Below are 17,607 nucleotides of genomic sequence, written 5' to 3'. Positions count from 1 at the left end.
CAACAAATTTTTTGGTGGCCTCAAAGTGCGGCCACCAACTCTTGCTGGTGGCTGCTCTGACAATTTTTCCTAAAATACTTAATTAACTTAAAAACAAATTAATATGCGCAGATATATGTCCAAATCATTGTAATCTATCTATGTAGTGTTTTTTTTGTTTTGCAGACTCAGTAATAAAAATAGTGTACAGTTGTCTCTATTCTTTATTGGACCTAAACAGAATAGAAACACACATAAGGTGCTTTGAATGGTCTTGTCTTTTTTTTCTTATTGGTTTTTTTTCGTGGTTTGTTTTTTGGGTTTTTGTTTTTGTTTTTTTAAGACTTGCTAGCTACTAAGTGTGCTGTGAAAAGTGATATTAACAAACACACAAATATCACTTTTCACAGCAGATGTATTCAGCCCCGGCCAGCCTGCGGACAAATTAAGCCCTGGATGGGGAGGTGGGCACAGAGGCAGTAGGGGCTGGGGCACTGGGGGAGGTAGCAGGGGGGCAGAGGTGATGCGGGAGGGGTTAGCTTGGGGCCAGAGCCCGTCACCATGCAGCCAGGGAATGGAGCCCGAAGCCCCACACCCAAGGAACAGGGCCCAGGGACAGAACCAAAGCCCCCTGGCTGGAGCCTGCCACCTGAGGGCTGAAGCCCGACCCCACAAGCCCGTGGTAAGGTGGGGAACTCACTGGCTACCTGCTCCTCCAGCTTGTGTCTCTTCAGAGGGGTTCAGGGCCCAACCACTCATGGTGGCCCTTGGGGAGGGGCCGCTGCTTTGCGCTTCCCCCCTCCTCATCACCGCCCAGGAGGCTGTGGCCACAAGAAAAGACCCTGGTGCATGCGGGAAACGCAGCTCTAAATATGCCTGCATAGTGTTGGTATCCCAAGTATAGCAACCTGAGAGTGATGCTAAATATAAACAAACGCATGTCTAGTGTAGTTTCTCTGTCCGTGTTGAACAAACTGCATTAAGAACATTATTTGATGATTTATTTTTAAAACCTATGGCATTAATAACCAAAGAACCTTTATAATTAAGTCCCTCATTGGATCGCGGGATGATCTTAAAATAATTGCTGCTGAGTTGTAGACAAGATATGGAAAATCACAGAGAAGTAATGGACCTTTATTAAAAGATGTAATTTGGAAAAGCCAGAGTAGACTTATTTGTTTAATAAAAATTTGTTGGCACGGTTATAAACACTCAGGTATTATGTTATGCTTGCTAAATTTTTGATAACCAGATGTTTTGCTGCAACTATAATCAGTCTTTTTTTTTTTTTTTTTTTTAAATGGCTGGTACAATATAAAATTTAGAGGACTAGAAGTATTAACACAATTGCTGTAGAAAAAGAGTCCAGTCACGTTAGCCTTTTACATTTTACAGGCATTGAATGTTAGTGTAGTACTAATTGCATACTCCAAATGTATGTAAAATTGTGGACACAGCAAAGTAAGATAATTAAAATCAGAATTGCAGTGGAGGCCTAATATTGCGGGATCTGCAATTTTCACAATACCACAAATGAAGTAGGGCCTTATTTATAATTTTTATCCCTTAAGTATAATTTTGACTGTAAGTGTATTTTGACCTTGTAGTCTCTTTAAAATGAAATAATTACAGATTATAAACAGAATACAAATTTACTAAAGGTCTGCTGATAGTTGTTTAGCCCAAAAGTATACAGATCCCACATCCTGTGGTCATACTTGAGTTTCATTTTGTGAAAAAAGGGAAAATCCCCAAGAGATAAGGGGACTTACCATATTTATTTTATGAAACTTTCAAACTGCTGAAAACTTTAAAATGAAAATAGTGTTTTGAATTTCATCCATAGAAATAAAACTATTATTACTCATGAGAACTGAAGTGGGAATCAAAGCAAGCATGTCTTCAAGATGTGCAAAATGGCCCACTCAGCAATCTAGAGATAATCACAGGAGTAGGTGTAAAACTCAAACAAAAAAATATCAAATGGCCACATAGATTGTAAGTGTTGCATTTTCACCATGATAGGTCCATATAGTCTATTTGGCTAAGTGGTATTACACTTCATCATGTAAAATAAATAGCAGCATTGTAATTTCTTAAAACCAAATGTTTCTTTGTTTGTATTAAACAAGGGTACACTTGTGATATAATACATACTTTATCCAGGTATAAAAATAAGTAAAACTTAGTAAATATGCTGTGGTGATATTAAAAGATCACTTAATGTGCATCAGTTCAGAGTGTTTAAAGGTCTAACAAATATGTGGGGGGAGGAAAAAGTCTATCTTTATGATAAATATTTGCGGGAGTCCTGGATTTTGATCATAAAAAAAATGCCAACCTTTATCTCTATGTCCCTATTTAAATTTAAAACCAAATTAACTTTTAATGGGCCACTCTTGAATCCTCATACACTGCCTTTCTGCTGTTCCTTTTAACTAGGCCTAGAAATGTGATTTTTTTTTTTTTTTTGGTTTAATATTAAAATCAGTGGGTCTCAAACTTTTGTACTGGTGACCCCTTTCAGATTGCAAGCCTCTGAGTGTGACACACACACACACCCCCTTATAAATTAAAAACACTTTTTTATATATTTAACACCATTATAAATGCTGGAGGCAAAGCAGGGTTTGGAGTGGAGGCTGATAGCTCACGACCACCCATGTAATAACCTCTTGACCCCCCTCACGGGTCCCGACCCCCAGATTGAGAACCCCTGATTTAAATAGTACTTTAATCTTTATTGTACCCCCTGAGTATTTTAGTGAAGTACATAAACTTTATTTAACACAATTTTTGTGTACAGTTTTCCATAGTACCCGCCACTGTAGTGTCTTTGTGAGCTTAACTCATACACTTTCTCTCTCATGTGCACGCATTCAATCATGAAATTCACCCTGTGCACAGTGCCAGAACAAGGCCCATGCAATTAAACCTTAAAGTGGTGCATGAGACTCATGATGTCCCCCTATGCAGGGATGAATTTAATCCCGCGTGAGAACTGCATTCCAGAGTCATCTCCTCAAGAATGAGAAAATGGAAAAACAAAATAACAGGAGTTAAAATACTTGCCAGACAGAAAAGAGGGACACGTGGCATGTAGCAGGCATTTGCAAAATGGCCTTTTTAGACCTGTTGCTACTTAACTCTGCTAAATTTAAATGGACATTTCCAGAAATGCTGGGAAAAAAGTTCTCTAAAAGGGCAACGTAGAAAGCTTCATAGGGACCATGCAATCACAAATTAAGGAGCTGGTTCTGTGTGGCCACAGATGACTCTTTTTTTTTTATATATTTCCCATTCATACTGCCTGTTTGAATCCTTTAGGAGAAATTCAGTCTCTTTTGCTTTTCTGCTAACCAACTGTAGTACCCTTGCTTCAGAGTCTGGACATGCAGAGAAAACTTTAGTACTTCGGGCAGTATGGGTAGGGCAGGGGCTTCCCACAGCAAGGGTCAGGGTAGCTTTGTGAAAGACCTGCCTACTCCACTCCTCCATAGCAACAACTGACCCCACTCTAGCAGAAAAGTGGCAGGGACTCCTACATAGCAGGATAAATAAATGTCATCAAGTTCTGACTGGCTGCATTTTTCTCCTGCTTTAGTGCAGGGTTACAGAGAGGCAGGTGGGCTGCAGGAAGGCAAAGGAACAATTAGTTAATTAAATCAGAGCTATAGGGAGTATGCAGCTCAGGGACAGATGAATAACTAGGACAAGAGCTGATGACCGTTTATATGTACAACACAAACACACATCCTAGCTAAATAGAGAAGTGATTGGGGAGTTTATGAAGGGGCGCGGGGGAAGGAAAGGGACATGTGCTAGTTCTATGACCACTCTCTGCATGTATGTTGTATTCCTTTCCACTTTCTGTATTGTTTTTTCCAACTGTTAGCTCTTCAGAGCAGTGTGTCTTTTAGAAACACCTAGCACGCTGAGTGCTGCTGTAACCTAAGGCTGTGATCTTATAACTTGTTCTTCATAGGTGGACCCATATTGAAGACATTCCTTGGGAGCCCACCTGCATGAACAAGTTGCAGGATTAGTGCCTAAATTGTTAACTTCTGTTGCTAGGCGATTCTGGCTATATTTTTCTCTCCTTCCAAGGATGTGGGTGGTTTTTTTGCTCTCAGCTATTCAGGAAGCCGTGGATTCTAACATGGTAATAACAAATGGTCTTAATCCAGGGGTTCTCAAACTGGGGGTCACGAGGTTATTACCTGGGGGGTCACGAGCTGTCAGCCTCCACCCCAAACCCCACTTTGCCTCCAGCATTTATAATGGTGTTAAATATATAAAAAAGTGTTTTTAATTTATTGCGGGGGTCGCACTCAGAGGCTTGCTGTGTGAAAGGGGTCACCAGTACAAAAGTTTGAGAACCACTGTCTTAATCGTACATTTTCTGAATGACATACTCCGAAAGCCTAAAGCAGACAGATTGTGGAGTTACTATTTTGTTGCTACATGTCTTAAAAGGTAATATTCAAATAGCTTTCTTGGACTCAATAGGTATTTACAACTTAGTACAATCTTGACGCTAATTTTTGCTCATTTTTCTTGTTAATCTTGTAGCTAAAAAGTTGCCAAAGAGTGAACCACAGACTGCAGGATCCAACTCTGCCAGAGGAAGAGGCGTAGACCTTACTGAACCCACACAACCACCCAAGGCTCAATGTTGTAGTAACTAAACCTTCAGTTGCTTTAAACTGTCTTGAATATTCTTCTGCTTCCTAACTGTTAATAACAATGGAATTGGAGTGTTTAATCTGGTCCAATGCAGCTTCCAAAACAGAAGAGACTAATGACATAGTCAAGTTTCTAATACAGAATTATTTTGTTTTTATCTTAATTTTTAACATGCATGTATCACTGGCTGTAATATTTCAGCAATAGAGGGGAAGTGGAAACTGAATAAACTTGTTTCAGTTGAAAGGTTTTAAAAATCACTTGCCATTAGGGATATAGAAGAATTACATTTATTGACCTAACCAGCTAGTCCTCAATATCCAGGTATTGGTTACTGTTGTAATTGATAGAATTGGGACTCTTCAAACGTTTCAATTTGTGCTTTTAAAAAAAAATCTTTCTAGAAACAGGGTCTACCGATACTTTAAGCTTATTTACAGTATTCGTGCAACCAGTTGTTTCTGCAAGTATCTACCATTTAAATATGCATTCCACATTTTCATAATTTAACTGCAAACAATACTTGCAGCATTTTAAGAATCCTATGCTTGCAGAAAAATGGATTTTAGTTGTTACACTGTATGTAAATTATAGTCAGCCCAGTGGTTTAAAGAAAATAGTGATTAAAAATCAAGTTTAACTCCATATTTATCTGTTTATAAAGGCACAAACCAATGAATTCAACTTTACAGGATTTTTCTTCACAAACCATAAGAGCTCTCCAAGTAAAACAAAGACAAACTAGGTGTCTGTGATTTTTTTTGTTTGTTTTTGATCATTGCTGGCCATTACACAGCTTCTTATGTTTTTCCCCAAAGGAAAAAAATAGTCAGTGCACTAATAATTATGTACATTCAACTTGATTTTAAATTTGGATATTAATGTACTGTAAATAGGGTACTGCATTGTAGTCTACATTTGTTTAATACTTTCTGTAATATTTAAGAGTTGCTTAAAGGTATACAAAATGTACAGTTACTGAAAGCTAACTTTTCTCTTCCCCTAATCTAAAGGGGTTCTGAGTTCTTCCTTTATGGCTAGAACAGTAATAAATGATGCTCCTGTACCTGTAACATAAGTACTGCTGTCTGTCAGTAATGAACTCTGCAACCTTGTTTTCCAAAGTCCATTTTATTTTGATCTGTCCAGTCTATTGCACTAATTCTTTGTTATTTTCATTATATGAAATTTACCAAGTGTGTCAGAAGACGATTTAATCTATTTAAATGTTGAACTGCTAGCAGAAATTTGTGCAGATTGTAAATTTGCAGTAATTTGGGCATAGCAAGGAAAATGACAGTTCACCAGTGTTTAGTTTTATATTGAGGTGCTCAGGTTTGAATAAAGTGGTTATAAAACAGGAAAGCATCGTGATTAGTGTCTGTTCTTACCATGAATTCAACAAGAAATCTTTATTGCATTTTAGCAGTTAGTGCTTTCACACAGTTACAGAAAAATGACTTTTGCCCCCAAATGGGTTGACCAGGTGAGGATGACACTTTAAGCCTCATGTAACTTGACTTGCCTAAATCTAGGGTATATTGTACACACTTTGGTACTCTGTCCGGTAAGCACATTACACATTTTGAATATAATTAGGTATCTTATCACATCCATTTAGAAGTGCAACCAAAATAGTAATATTATCTCGAGAACCTGCTGCTAATGCAGTTTTTACCAGTTGTTTACTAATGTAATTTGCTGCACTGTCATAGAATGTTGCCGAATTTATTTCTCCTTTGCTGGCAATTTGTGAATGTGATCCACGATTATTAGACAGATATGCTTTTGTATCGTCGTCAAACTGTTTCAATTCTTCAGAACCTTCTTGACTGCCAGAGGCTGACTGGATTATCTCTGTGTGTTGTGAACATGTTCCGTGATTATTAGACAGACAAGCTTTGGTATCTGCTTGTTTTACGTGATCGTCTAACTGCTGCACTTCTTCAGAACTCTCTTTGTTAGAGCCTGGCTGCATCCTGTTTTCATTTTGCGAATCTCTTCTGTTACATGAGCATGATTTTTTATTATTTTGTTTCAGACTGCCTTCATGTTGATTCTGGAGGAAAGCCTCTTTATTAAAATACCATAATTGGATTCTGTCTTCTAAGTCATTAATATCCATTGAACTACATAAATAGTCTTCATAGGGAATTATTGAATACTGATATTTGTGCATAGAAATCTCTTCTCGCTGGGCATACATTTCCAAATAAGAGGTGAACATTCTTAGAGTTAATATAACCACTTCATTTTTATCCAGAACTTCCCAAAGCCCATTAGAAGCTAAAATAAGGAATTGACATGAATCATCTGTAGGGACAGATATGGTATGTGGTACAGGAATAACAGATTTTTTCAACTTTGGATCTCCATGATGTCCAAGGCCACGAGTAGCTCTGATGAGCCCTTCAACTAGTCCTTTTGGTTCATTTGTGCTGATGTTTCCACCATTCTGAAGTATACGGTCTCTTTCCTTTGAATTAGAAGTGCTGTGTTCTTTGGTAAGGCAGTAGCTTTTTCCATTTTTGCATAAGACTGCATGTATATTACCTAAAATAAAATAAGTACATTTTGCATTTCATAGTATGACTGAATTTTTTTTTTTTTTTTTACTAAACACTATTAGGTTATTCACAGTAATGAGCCATTTTGACAGGTGAAATCTTGTATTGTCCCTTTCACTTAGCTTTTGACACATTTGCATGCTGACATCCATCCTTATGCTGTTCTGCTTGTCACTGGTCTCTCAAATTTTTGAAGGAGTATCTGTACTTTCTAAAATGTCACTGTAGCATTGTATTTCAAAACTTTTGATGGGTTGTAATTGAAATTCAAAATATCAGGCTAAGAATGTAATCCTGTGTAAATTCCAGCAGCTGATAATGAATTTCAAACATAGTTCAGTGCTTGCAGATAGTGTTGGCCTAAAGGCTTAAGCACCTTTCTTAAGTAGCTATTTAAAATGTATACCTTTTTTTAAATCTTGTATAGTTCCAGAAAGAAAGTGAATGTACAGGAAATAAAATAAACAGTTTAGCATCTCCTGGTTCCAGTCAGAATGTGCTTATCAGTTAGTCTTTCACAGTGTAGTCTGTAGTCTTTCACTAATATAGGGTCTAAATATTTAGTACTTGTGTCTCTTGTAAAGAAGAGAAACATACATTAATTTTTTGCGACTTGGTTTTCATTTGTAATTTATACCATGATCAGATACTGCAGTGGTGGTTGTAATCTAAGCAATGGGATAGCTATAACTGATTACGTATATTATGTATTGCCACTTACATTAAAATATTCTGCTTAGTTTTCCTGTCACCATGCTGTAGACAAAGAGTAGCTCCACAATTACAATGAATTGCTTATTTAAAAAGTTCATGCTTTTGCAAGATCCAAAAGACTTATGCTGGTATGATCTTTGAAATGGAAAATGCTTAAGTCTCAATACAAGGTGCACATGGTAACAAAGCGCAAATTAGGACGTGCCAGCTATAACGGGTTGTTCTCAGGAATAAGGTAGTCTTAAATGTTTTCTGAAGTTGCATGATGAGCTGTAGTAACCTCATATGACAGGCCATTAAATTGACTAATTCCACGCTATATCAACTAATTTGACAATAGCATTAATCTATTCTGAGGATTACAAGTCCTCTGCAGCCTGAGGTGGAGAACCTTTGTCTGAGCCAGCAGGGGAAAGAAAATGCTTGGGTCCTTCTAAGAATGGCATTTCACCTCTTAGTGGGTTTTACGGAGAGGGACTCCATAGTGGATTTCCTGAATTGAAGAATGCAGTGGAAGACCACTGACTGTGGCACAGCCAGAGGGCGGTGGGTCTTCAGTTCTTTCCCCTGCCTGGAATGGCATACTGCATATGGTAGCAATGGTTCCTTCCCTCTTGTTTTGAGATAGAGTAGGAACAGGTTTCTGGGCCTCAGAAGGTATTTTCCCCTTGCTGCTAGATTGGCCCTGGCAGGTTGAGTTTTTTCACCTTTCCTGCTGCAGCCTAGGAAGACCCAGAAGTTAGGATAGGTGAGGCTGGGTGGTGTTTATCTAGTTACAGCTTGTTGGGTGTCTACTGCAGGTATTTGGTCCTGCTTACAAATATACACCAGAACTGGAAGCAGTATTAGGGGCACGCATCCCCTAAAGAAGGGAATGGATAAATTGTTTGGAGCTCCTAATGTCATCCTCAACCTACCTATAAAGGGAGGGAAAGATTCCAGCAACAGTGCCTAGGATCAGGTTGAAAGTTTTTGAGTAGCTCTTTCCCAGATGTCCTGTGTCTCTGGCAGTGTCTGAGACAATTCTACTCTGAAAAGTGTAAAAAAGGCATCTTGTACAACAGTGGTCCCTTTGTGGATTTGGAGACCTAGGTTCTTGCTTACGAGACATAACTTTTTTTTTTTTACTGTTTACTTTTTTTTCTTGTTAGCATTGCAGAGCCAGTAGTGAGCTGGATTCTATTCTTTGTGTCAACCAATTTGTTTGCTAAATTCAAATCAGTTACACCTATGCAAGTCCAATGAAGGCAGGTGAGAGTCCCACTCTGATGAACCAAAGGAAGTTTGCCAAACCAGGAATTGGGGCATGGAGTCTACAGATGTCTCCAAGCGCTGGGTGGGTGATTTAATGTGGGGAAAATGAAAACAGTTTAGATGGTCCCCTGCCATCTACAATATTCTCTCTCCCTACTCCACAGATCTGCAGGCATCCCATTTCAGTTGCTCATCATATGCTCCAAAAACTCCAGTTCCCCTTTCATGTATCAAGAAACACTGCATACCCAATTCCTAAAACACTCCTATAAAGCCTTTGTGTGCTAACCTCAGCAATTACTGGGTGACTGCAAATGTATGCATGGACCAAATATATGTAAATAGTGAAAGTATGAGCTTGGTGTTACGTTTTTGCATGTGCACGCTAGAAGCACGTGATTTGGAGTTAGACTATTAGCATGATTTGTTAATTATGATTTCTAGGTGTGATATGTTAAATGAGGTTCCCTTTTGGATACTTCCTCCCCTACCCTCTACCCCAGTGGTTTGCATGGGTGGGTTTTATGCTAAAGGAACCTTTCCTGTAACCAGCAGAGTTCTTGGTGATTATATTAGACTGTACCATACTTATGAGGACACGAGTATAAGAAGCTTCTGGTGGCAGATCATAGTATAATGCAGAGATGCTACATTATATTAAAATTGAGCGAGACTGAGTGAGTTCTACATGATTTTTGCTAATGTCACAGTCCAGACTGACAATCTCTCTCTCTCTCTCTCTCTCTTTATTGCAGAAAAGGGTTGCTTCTGAGAATTATTACATGGTGGTTTTATGACCCAACAGTCTTGTCTCTTAAGGCTAAACTGAAAACTACCACATTTTCTTGTCTGCTACTCTAAAATTGAACCTAGCACTTGTAAGATGATGCACCAGCTCTCCCTTGGCATGGGGGAGAGGGGAAGGGCAAGGGGAATCAAGCTTCATCTTAATGGTGTATGAATCTAATGCATTTAAAACAAATGGTTCATTGGGTAGTTAGACTTCATTTTTATTCAATGTAATTGAATAAAATATCAAATGATGGATTGTGTTTGGGCCAATCTTTTCAAAAGGATTTAAAAAAAAACAAAGTACCTCAAAATGACTCCAAGCCCTATTTCATTACCTATGTTAGACCTGGACCATGTGATTAATAGAGCCTAAGGTAAAGCTTGGATTGGGATTGGGGCATAGGGCAGAGCATTTTAGATATGAGGGGGCTGAGGAATCATCCCAAACTTGCTGCATTTGGACCATGTTACCGTCCCATTGAACTATACAGGCTTTCCCTTACTACATGAAGTGACAAATGGGTTCCAACATTTTCCGGGCTAACAGTAACCAATGACCCAAACAAATTGGTCTGAATGGAGTTCCCATTTCTCCCAGATTTAGTGCAATTCATAGTCTCACAGCTGGTTTCCAAGTACTAGTGGGATAGGAGCACTTAAAATGCTCATAATAATTGTACAAGCTTGTCTAACCGGCCATTGTCAGATATTTGTTTGGTGCAATGGAGAGTGATGTCTTTAGATGTTCTTAATCATAAGGCACTAGTGCTACAAAGTCTCAAAATTTAATGATCAGAGATCATTTCCATGCCAAAAGACACTTTTTTGTTTCTGTTTATCCTGGGTCTTTCTACTCAGCTGTAGAATTTGGTTTAGTCTGGGAATGATCCTACTTTTGTTCTGTTTTGAGACCTGTGACACATCTGCAACGCAGTTGAATACTTTGCTTCAAATCCCACAAGGACCTTGTGTACACTAATGAATTTTACCCCAAAAATTCCCCAGGGAGATTTAATGAACAGAGATAATTAGTGAAAGCTAACAGTACCTTGTCTAGAGTAGGGCTACCACTGTGCATCTGAACTGGATAGCAGTGGTGAGAATTTATTGGTAATATTCCCTGTTGTCATTGTCAATGGACTTAATTGTGGCTATTGCAGCTATAACCAGGTAAAAGCAGGATTCTATTGAAAACAGAATCAGATCTGAGCAGAGTTTCCACCTAAAATACTCCCAAAGGGGAAAAGAATCTCCATAAATTACCCTTGAACATTACATTTCAAGAGTAGCACTAGCTCTCCTCCCCATGTAACAACAGAATAAAAGAGGAGATTACTTTCAGTTGCCTTTGACACAGTACTATAAACAGCAGAAGCAGTCAGATCCTTATCTACACCCATGCACCTGAGCTGCTACTAATGCCAGTGTTTTGTTGGGGTTTGAGGGGGGTAAAATTCCCTAGTGTAGACATTGCATATGTGTCTCTTCTTAAGTTTGACCCACGTTTGGCTTAAGTTTTCACCAAAGTTCAAATGAATGAGACTTGGAGAAAGGGAAGACTTCTGATTTTTGTGCCATATCCCACACTAAACCTTCAGTTTTCCTCCCTTAACTGTTTCTTCCACCTTTTTATGCTGGTCACTTTTCCTGCATCCCTCAAAGTCTTGTAATTATACCAGTGACCCTAAATGTTCGCTTAATTTACAGCTGTAAGTCAAACATACTATCAGATATATGGATGAACTGTCTTATAGAATAAGCTTGATACTTATTGTCTGACAGCATCCATTGCACAGGGTTTCATCTTGTACCCTCCAGAATGTCAAATAAAACCTCTTACCACTAAACTTGGCTTAGATTTTTTTCCCCCATTGTAATTGGGGGAGGAGGGAGAGCACCAAAAAAACACCCAACCCCCCCCCAGCCCCAAAAAACAACCATTCCGTAAATCAATAACGTACATACCAATGTTAGCAATATGCAGTATCCCAGTACTGCTTTCGGATGGATTTGCTGAATTAGTAGTGGTGTTTTCAAGCAGCATTGTCTCCTCTTGTTCCTTGATGCTCTTTTCATTACTGATCCTTTCCACTAAACAGGTAACAGCTGTACAGCTACTCCAGCGAACTTTGGAAACCTCATTCCTTCCAAGTCGTAAAAGTCTGTCCATTCTCCAAAAGGACTTCGCATATGCTTTGTGAATCCATTCATAAGTGTTTGGCTTGGTTTTCTTATCACTGTCTGTTTTACCAGAGAAAACCTTTTCCTGATCCCTGTAATTTCCCTTGATTACTGTGACAAAAGAATCTAGGATCTGTTCCTCATTTCCACTCACTTTGTAAGAGGAATCAGTCTGAGACAGTTGGTCAAGAAATAAAAGTGGAAACTCTGCTGAAACTGTCTCAGCAGCAAACACACCATGATATCCATCGAATAAGCCCAAAAAACACGTATCTGACCTATTTCCATAATTATCTAGCACAATGAATGTATCTTCCATATCTGCTCGCCATGTTGAATTTTTGTCTTGGCAAATTGCTAATGCTTTTATTAGAGAATTGCTTACTTTCTTGAGGTATCCAGAACTGTCAACAATATTATCAACACTAAAATATGAGATGCCCTTTGATTTATTCTTAAGTAGCTCTAACGAACAATCAATCTTCTGTTTGTCTCTTTCAGTGTATTTAGAAAACTTGATCAGTCTTGAAATTAATTGCTGTCTCTGAAGTAAAAGTTTGTTGGTGTCCGTTTCAATCCATGGACGATGATAACCCAGTAGAGCTAGGGCTTTGTGCTCTTTTTTATGATAAAAAAGTTGATGTGGGTATATTGTTTGTTGACATATTGAACAAAGAACTGGAATATCCCCAGAATCTACTTTCCTGGGCACAAAACCGATCTTCTCAGCCTGATTTTCCTCATGTCTGTAGAGTTCAAAGTCAGCTGTTTTTGAGGTAGTTTGTAAATTTGGTTCCCATGTCATTCTGCAAAAGGAGTTGAATGTTATTAAAAGGGGATTTTAATATCCAATACAACTACAATAATCTAGCCTTCATGCATGCCCTCTTTTAATCTCAAAATTATTAGCATTACTTTATATTCATGTATATGTCCAAGAAGCTGGAAGATTTAAGCTGAATGCACATGGTGTATATAAAATTACTAACTAAGGTTGCAAAGCCAAGCACTCAAAAGTTAGGAAATGCCAGAATTCAGGGCACAGACTGAACAGCGCTCACACTGTATAAGCAGCTTATTCGGTGTTTTGTTTTATCCTTGTCCAATGTATATGATCCCACTCCTTATTTACAGCACACTATTAAAACACTTCTCTGAATACAGAATTATTAATTTCTTCATGGGCTTTTGTATGGGTCTCCTCACTATTGTAGTTGAATGCTTCACAAACTTTATTTTCACAACACCCTGGTAATAGGGCACTATCCCCATTCTACAGATGTGGAAGGGAAGCACAGAGAAATCAAAGTAAGTTTGGATGCCTAATTTGAGACTTCTAGCGTCAAAGAAATATATGTAAATAGCACTTTTTTCTTTGAGTGATTGCTCATGTGTATTCCTACAATAGATGTGTGTGCTCACCACGTGCACCAGTGTCGGAAGTTCTTCCCCTAGCAGTACCCGTAGGGGAGCACCCCAGCAACCCCTGGAGTGGCGCCTCTACAGCGCGGTATAAGGGGTGCTGCGCGCTCCACCCACCCTCAGTTCCTTCTTGCCGCCAGTGAAGGTGCTTCGGAACTGCTCTGCTCCTGCTTTGCTGTAGCTTGTCCCCAGATCTTTTGTTCGTTCAGTGTATGTGACCTGCAGTTAGTAGTTTAGTTTAGTTAGTGCGCCCGTGCTGGGGTATGCCCTGTGCCCAGGTTTAAGTTGTGCAACGCTTGTAGGTGACCGATGCCAGTGAATGATCCACACACTGACTGTTTACGCTGTTTGGGTGAAACTCATCTCAGCGATCGCTGCAAGATTTGTAAGTCGTTCAAGCCTCGGACCGAGAGAGAGAGAGAGACATTAGGCTCCAGGCCATCCTGATGGAGTCAGCATTGACCCTGACTTCGGCGCACCGCTCCGAGTTGACACCAGGTACCGCAGTATCGGTGCGCGGTGACCCCCTAGCGCCATCTACCAGTCGCCACCGCTCCCTGTCCGCGGGGCATGCCAAGAAGGCTAAGAAGAGGCCTCCTCTGCCGCGGCACCGGAGCAAGACCGGGGGAGAGGCTACACCAGGGATTGGCAACCTTTCAGAAATGGTGTGCCGAGTCTTCATTTATTCACTCTAATTTTAAGGTTTCACATGCCAGTAATACATTTTAACGTTTTTAGAAGGTCTCTTTCTATAAGTCTATAATATATAACTAAACTATTGTTGTATGTAAAGTAAATAAGGTTTTTAAAATGTTTAAGAAGCTTCATTTAAAATTCAATTAAAATGCAGAGACCCCCCGGACCGGTGGCCAGGACCCGGGCAGTGTGAGTGCCACTGAAAATCAGCTCGCGTGCCGCCTTCGGCACATGTGCCATAGGTTGTCTACCCCTGGGCTAGATCCATGTTGGGCAGTCCTCGGTCCCCATCTGCCTCTAGGCCTCCGACTCAGGTCGAGTGGAGTAGCCCGGCCCATGCGGAGCAGGTTTCCCCGGATGTCTGGATGCCCTCCACGCCAGAGGCCTTGCAAGTGGCCCAGGACGTTATCTCCATGCTGGTACCAGGAGCACCGCCAATGTTGGGCCCGTGGTCCAGGGGCAACCCACCACTGGGATCTCCGCAGTCGCCCCTGCCTCGGTACCTGTCACTGTCAAGGGAATGTTCCTGACACCATTCGCCGCTCAGCGACCATCCCGTGCGTAGTTCACGCAGGTCACCGTCGACCCCCACCAGGTTGTCTGGCTGGGTTCCGACGGACAGAGACTCCAGGCACCGTTCTGCCTCGAGGAGCGGACACCCATGGGACTGAGGCAGACAATGCCAAAAGTCCTCATCTCAGAGGAGCTATTGTAGCCAGTTGCGACGGAACGTTGACGCCGTTCCCGTTCGTTGTCTCGCTCCAGGACCTTGCCACGGCACCACTCCCGGGCGTCGATCGTCGGTGCCTCACTGTTGCGGATCCGCCCTCTGGAGCCGATTGTGGAGCAGCCGCTATCGGCGGTACCGTTCCTCCACGTTGAGATCATGGTCTTGTGGTTGGCAGCGCTCCCGGCAACGCCGCTCCTTCCCGTCCAGGGACAGCGGCAGGTCGTATGTCAGCCCGGCCTCCCTTCATAGTTGTCCATTGATGGGTCAGGCCAGCCAGGCCGAACAGCCTGCTCAGCAGGTGCAGTGGTACTGAGCCCCGTGGCTGGCACAGTGGTTCCAGTGGGCACTGTGGCCCCCAATGCAGCCCCTGGTGGGGGCTCGCTCAGTGGCTGGAGCCTCGGAATGGCTGTCGGCCTCCCTCTCCCAGCCTCCGAGAAAGGAGTTGGTGGGACGTGCATCTTCGGTGCCATACCCGGAGAGAGAACAGTTGGTGGATCCTCTGGTGCCAGTGGACATGCAAAGTACTGTACCTGCCTCCTCCCCCTCCCCGGATGAGGTGATTGGGGCCCCTCCATCCCGCAGGAGGACTCTAAAGCCCACCAGGAACTATTGAAAAGGGTGGCGTCAAACCTCAACCTTCAGGCAGAGAAGGTGGAAGAGCCCGCGGACTCCCTGTTTAACGTCCTGTCCACCTCGGTACCTGGCAGGGGTGGCGAAAATTTCAAATGCCTTGTGGCAAACCCCGGCCTCATTGCCCCTCAACTCTAAGAGAGCGGAACGCAAGTATTTTGTGCCCGCCAAGGGGCATGAATATTTATACACCCATCCTGCCCCTAACTCCCTGGTGGTTGAGTCAGTCAACCACAGGGAGCGGCAGGGCCAACTAGCCCCCACTCCGAAAAATAAAGATTCAAGGAGGCTGAATTCCTTTGGCAAAAAATTTATTCATCCTCGAGCTTCCAGTTACGGGTGGCGAACCATCAGGCTCTTCTGGGCCGGTATGAGTTCAATCTGTGGAACTCTCTCTGCCCAAGTTCGAGGACTCCCTCCAGGAACATGACAGGAAGGAGTTCAAAGCTCTGGTGGAGGAGGGTACAGCGGCTGCCAGGGAAACCCTGCAGGCAGCGTCAGATGCGGCGGACATGGCCACACGGTCCATGGCCTCCGTGGTGTCCATGAGAAGGGCGTCGTGGCTCTTGCTGTTTGGGCTGTCCAGTGAGGCACAGACTTCCTTGCAGGACCTCCCATTTGATGGCAAAGCTCTGTTTGCAGAACAGCGGACATAAAACTGCATGGCCTGAAAGACTCCCGCACGATGCTTAAGACTCTTGGCCTCTATGTTCCAGCTCCGGCTAGACCTAAGTTTAAGCCGCAGCAGGCTCCTGCCCAGGCCACCCACTCTAAATATGAGCCCCCTTATAAAAAGTCGTGGGACTATAAGAAACGCCTGCAGAGGCATTCTTGGCCTGCCCCCCAGCCTGGGTCCTTCAAGGGCAAACAGGCAGGGAAATGGCAGTTTTGACTGTACGCCCGGGATCGACCTACCAATTCACATCAGGGATCCACCCTCAATAAAGCTTCCCTTCTCCAACTGGTTGTGTGCTTTTCTCTCTGAGTGGTCGTGGCTGACCTCGGACCAATGGGTCCTCAGCACCATCTCCTGGGGCTACACCCTCCAGTTTACCTCTACCCCGCCCAACCACCCTCCGCCCCTGTTCCCCCTGGGGGACGCCTCTCACGAGGCCCTGCTCAAGCAGGAGGTAGGGCAGCTCCTGTGCCTAGGAGCGGTGGAAGTGGTGCCAGCGGCATTCAAACGCAAGGGGTACTACTCCCTCTGTTTCCTTACCCGAAGGCCAAAGGGGGGCTCAGCCCATCCTGGACCTGCGAGGCCTGGACCAGTACATGGTGAAGCTCAAGTTCCGCATGGTCTCCATCATTCCCTCCCTGGATCCCGGGGACTGGTACGCTACCCTCAATCTGCAGGACGCGTACTTCCACATCCATATATTCGAGGGGCACAGACGCTTCCTCCATTACACAGTTGGACAGGAACACTACCAATTTACGGTCCTCCCATTGGCCTGTCCACTGCCCGCAGGGTATTTACAAAGTATATGTCTGTGGAGGTGGCCTACTTCAGGCACCATGGGGTCCAGATTTTCCCCTATCTGGATGCCTGGCTGGTCAAGGGCAGCTCCTGTTCGCAGGTGCAGGATCAAGTGGCGCTCCTCTGTCCACGTGCGCCACTCTGGGCCTGTTGGTAAATGACACCAAGTCCACATTAGTCCTAGTTCAATGCACAAAGTTTATCGGGGCAGTCCTGGACGCCACATCGGCCAGAACCTCCTTCCCACGGGACAAGTTCGAGACCCTAAAAGGGCTCATCAACAGTCATGAGGTTTCCAGTGACAACAGCCAGAGCGTGTCTCCAGCTCTTGGGTCACATGTCGGCGTGCACATATGTGGTTCGTCACGCCAGACTCAGGATGAGGCCCGTCTGGTTAGCCTCGTGTTCTCCCAGGCCAGAGACAAGATGGACAAGGTCCTCACTGTGCCCGAACTGGTGATCACCTCCCTTCGATG

The 17,607-nt window shown here is 42.7% G+C and overlaps 2 protein-coding genes across 2 annotated transcripts in view; one reads left to right on the top strand and one right to left on the bottom strand.

The window, feature by feature from the left end:
- RAB5A (RAB5A, member RAS oncogene family) overlaps window positions 1–6,050 on the top strand; it is a 26,351-nt gene extending 20,301 nt beyond the window's left edge. Inside the window, exon 6 of the mRNA XM_026649378.2 lies at window positions 4,555–6,050. Coding sequence (XP_026505163.1) covers window positions 4,555–4,670 — 116 coding nt within the window. The 3' untranslated portion in view covers window positions 4,671–6,050. The remainder of the gene's footprint in view (window positions 1–4,554) is intronic.
- A 123-nt stretch (window positions 6,051–6,173) lies between these two features.
- Window positions 6,174–17,058, bottom strand: PP2D1 (protein phosphatase 2C like domain containing 1). Its single transcript, XM_024197373.2, has 3 exons — window positions 16,871–17,058; window positions 11,961–12,982; window positions 6,174–7,221 (listed from the first exon to the last, which is right to left on the bottom strand). The coding sequence occupies exons 1-3, from the start codon at window positions 17,056–17,058 to the stop codon at window positions 6,245–6,247; spliced, it is 2,187 nt and encodes a 728-aa protein (XP_024053141.1). The 3' UTR covers window positions 6,174–6,244.
- Window positions 17,059–17,607: the final 549 nt, after the last annotated feature.

The sequence above is a fragment of the Terrapene carolina genome, unplaced genomic scaffold (assembly GCF_002925995.2).
Source record: "Terrapene carolina triunguis isolate 2854851 unplaced genomic scaffold, T_m_triunguis-2.0 Scaffold84, whole genome shotgun sequence".
Taxonomy (NCBI): domain Eukaryota; kingdom Metazoa; phylum Chordata; order Testudines; family Emydidae; genus Terrapene; species Terrapene triunguis.
This window is presented reverse-complemented; position numbering and strand designations above follow the sequence as displayed.

What these genes read in the sequence shown, in the direction of transcription:
- PP2D1 (XM_024197373.2), bottom strand. Translation starts at nt 17,058, where the DNA reads ATGGAGGAAGCGTCTGTGCCCCTCGAATATATGGATGTGGAAGTACGC. An exon ending in AGCCCCCCTTTGGCCTTCGG is followed by an intron (nt 12,983 to 16,870) that starts GTAAGGAAACAG and finishes CTCCTTTTGCAG; the next exon opens with AATGACATGGGAACCAAATT. An exon ending in ACTGCATATTGCTAACATTG is followed by an intron (nt 7,222 to 11,960) that starts GTATGTACGTTA and finishes ATTTTATTTTAG; the next exon opens with GTAATATACATGCAGTCTTA.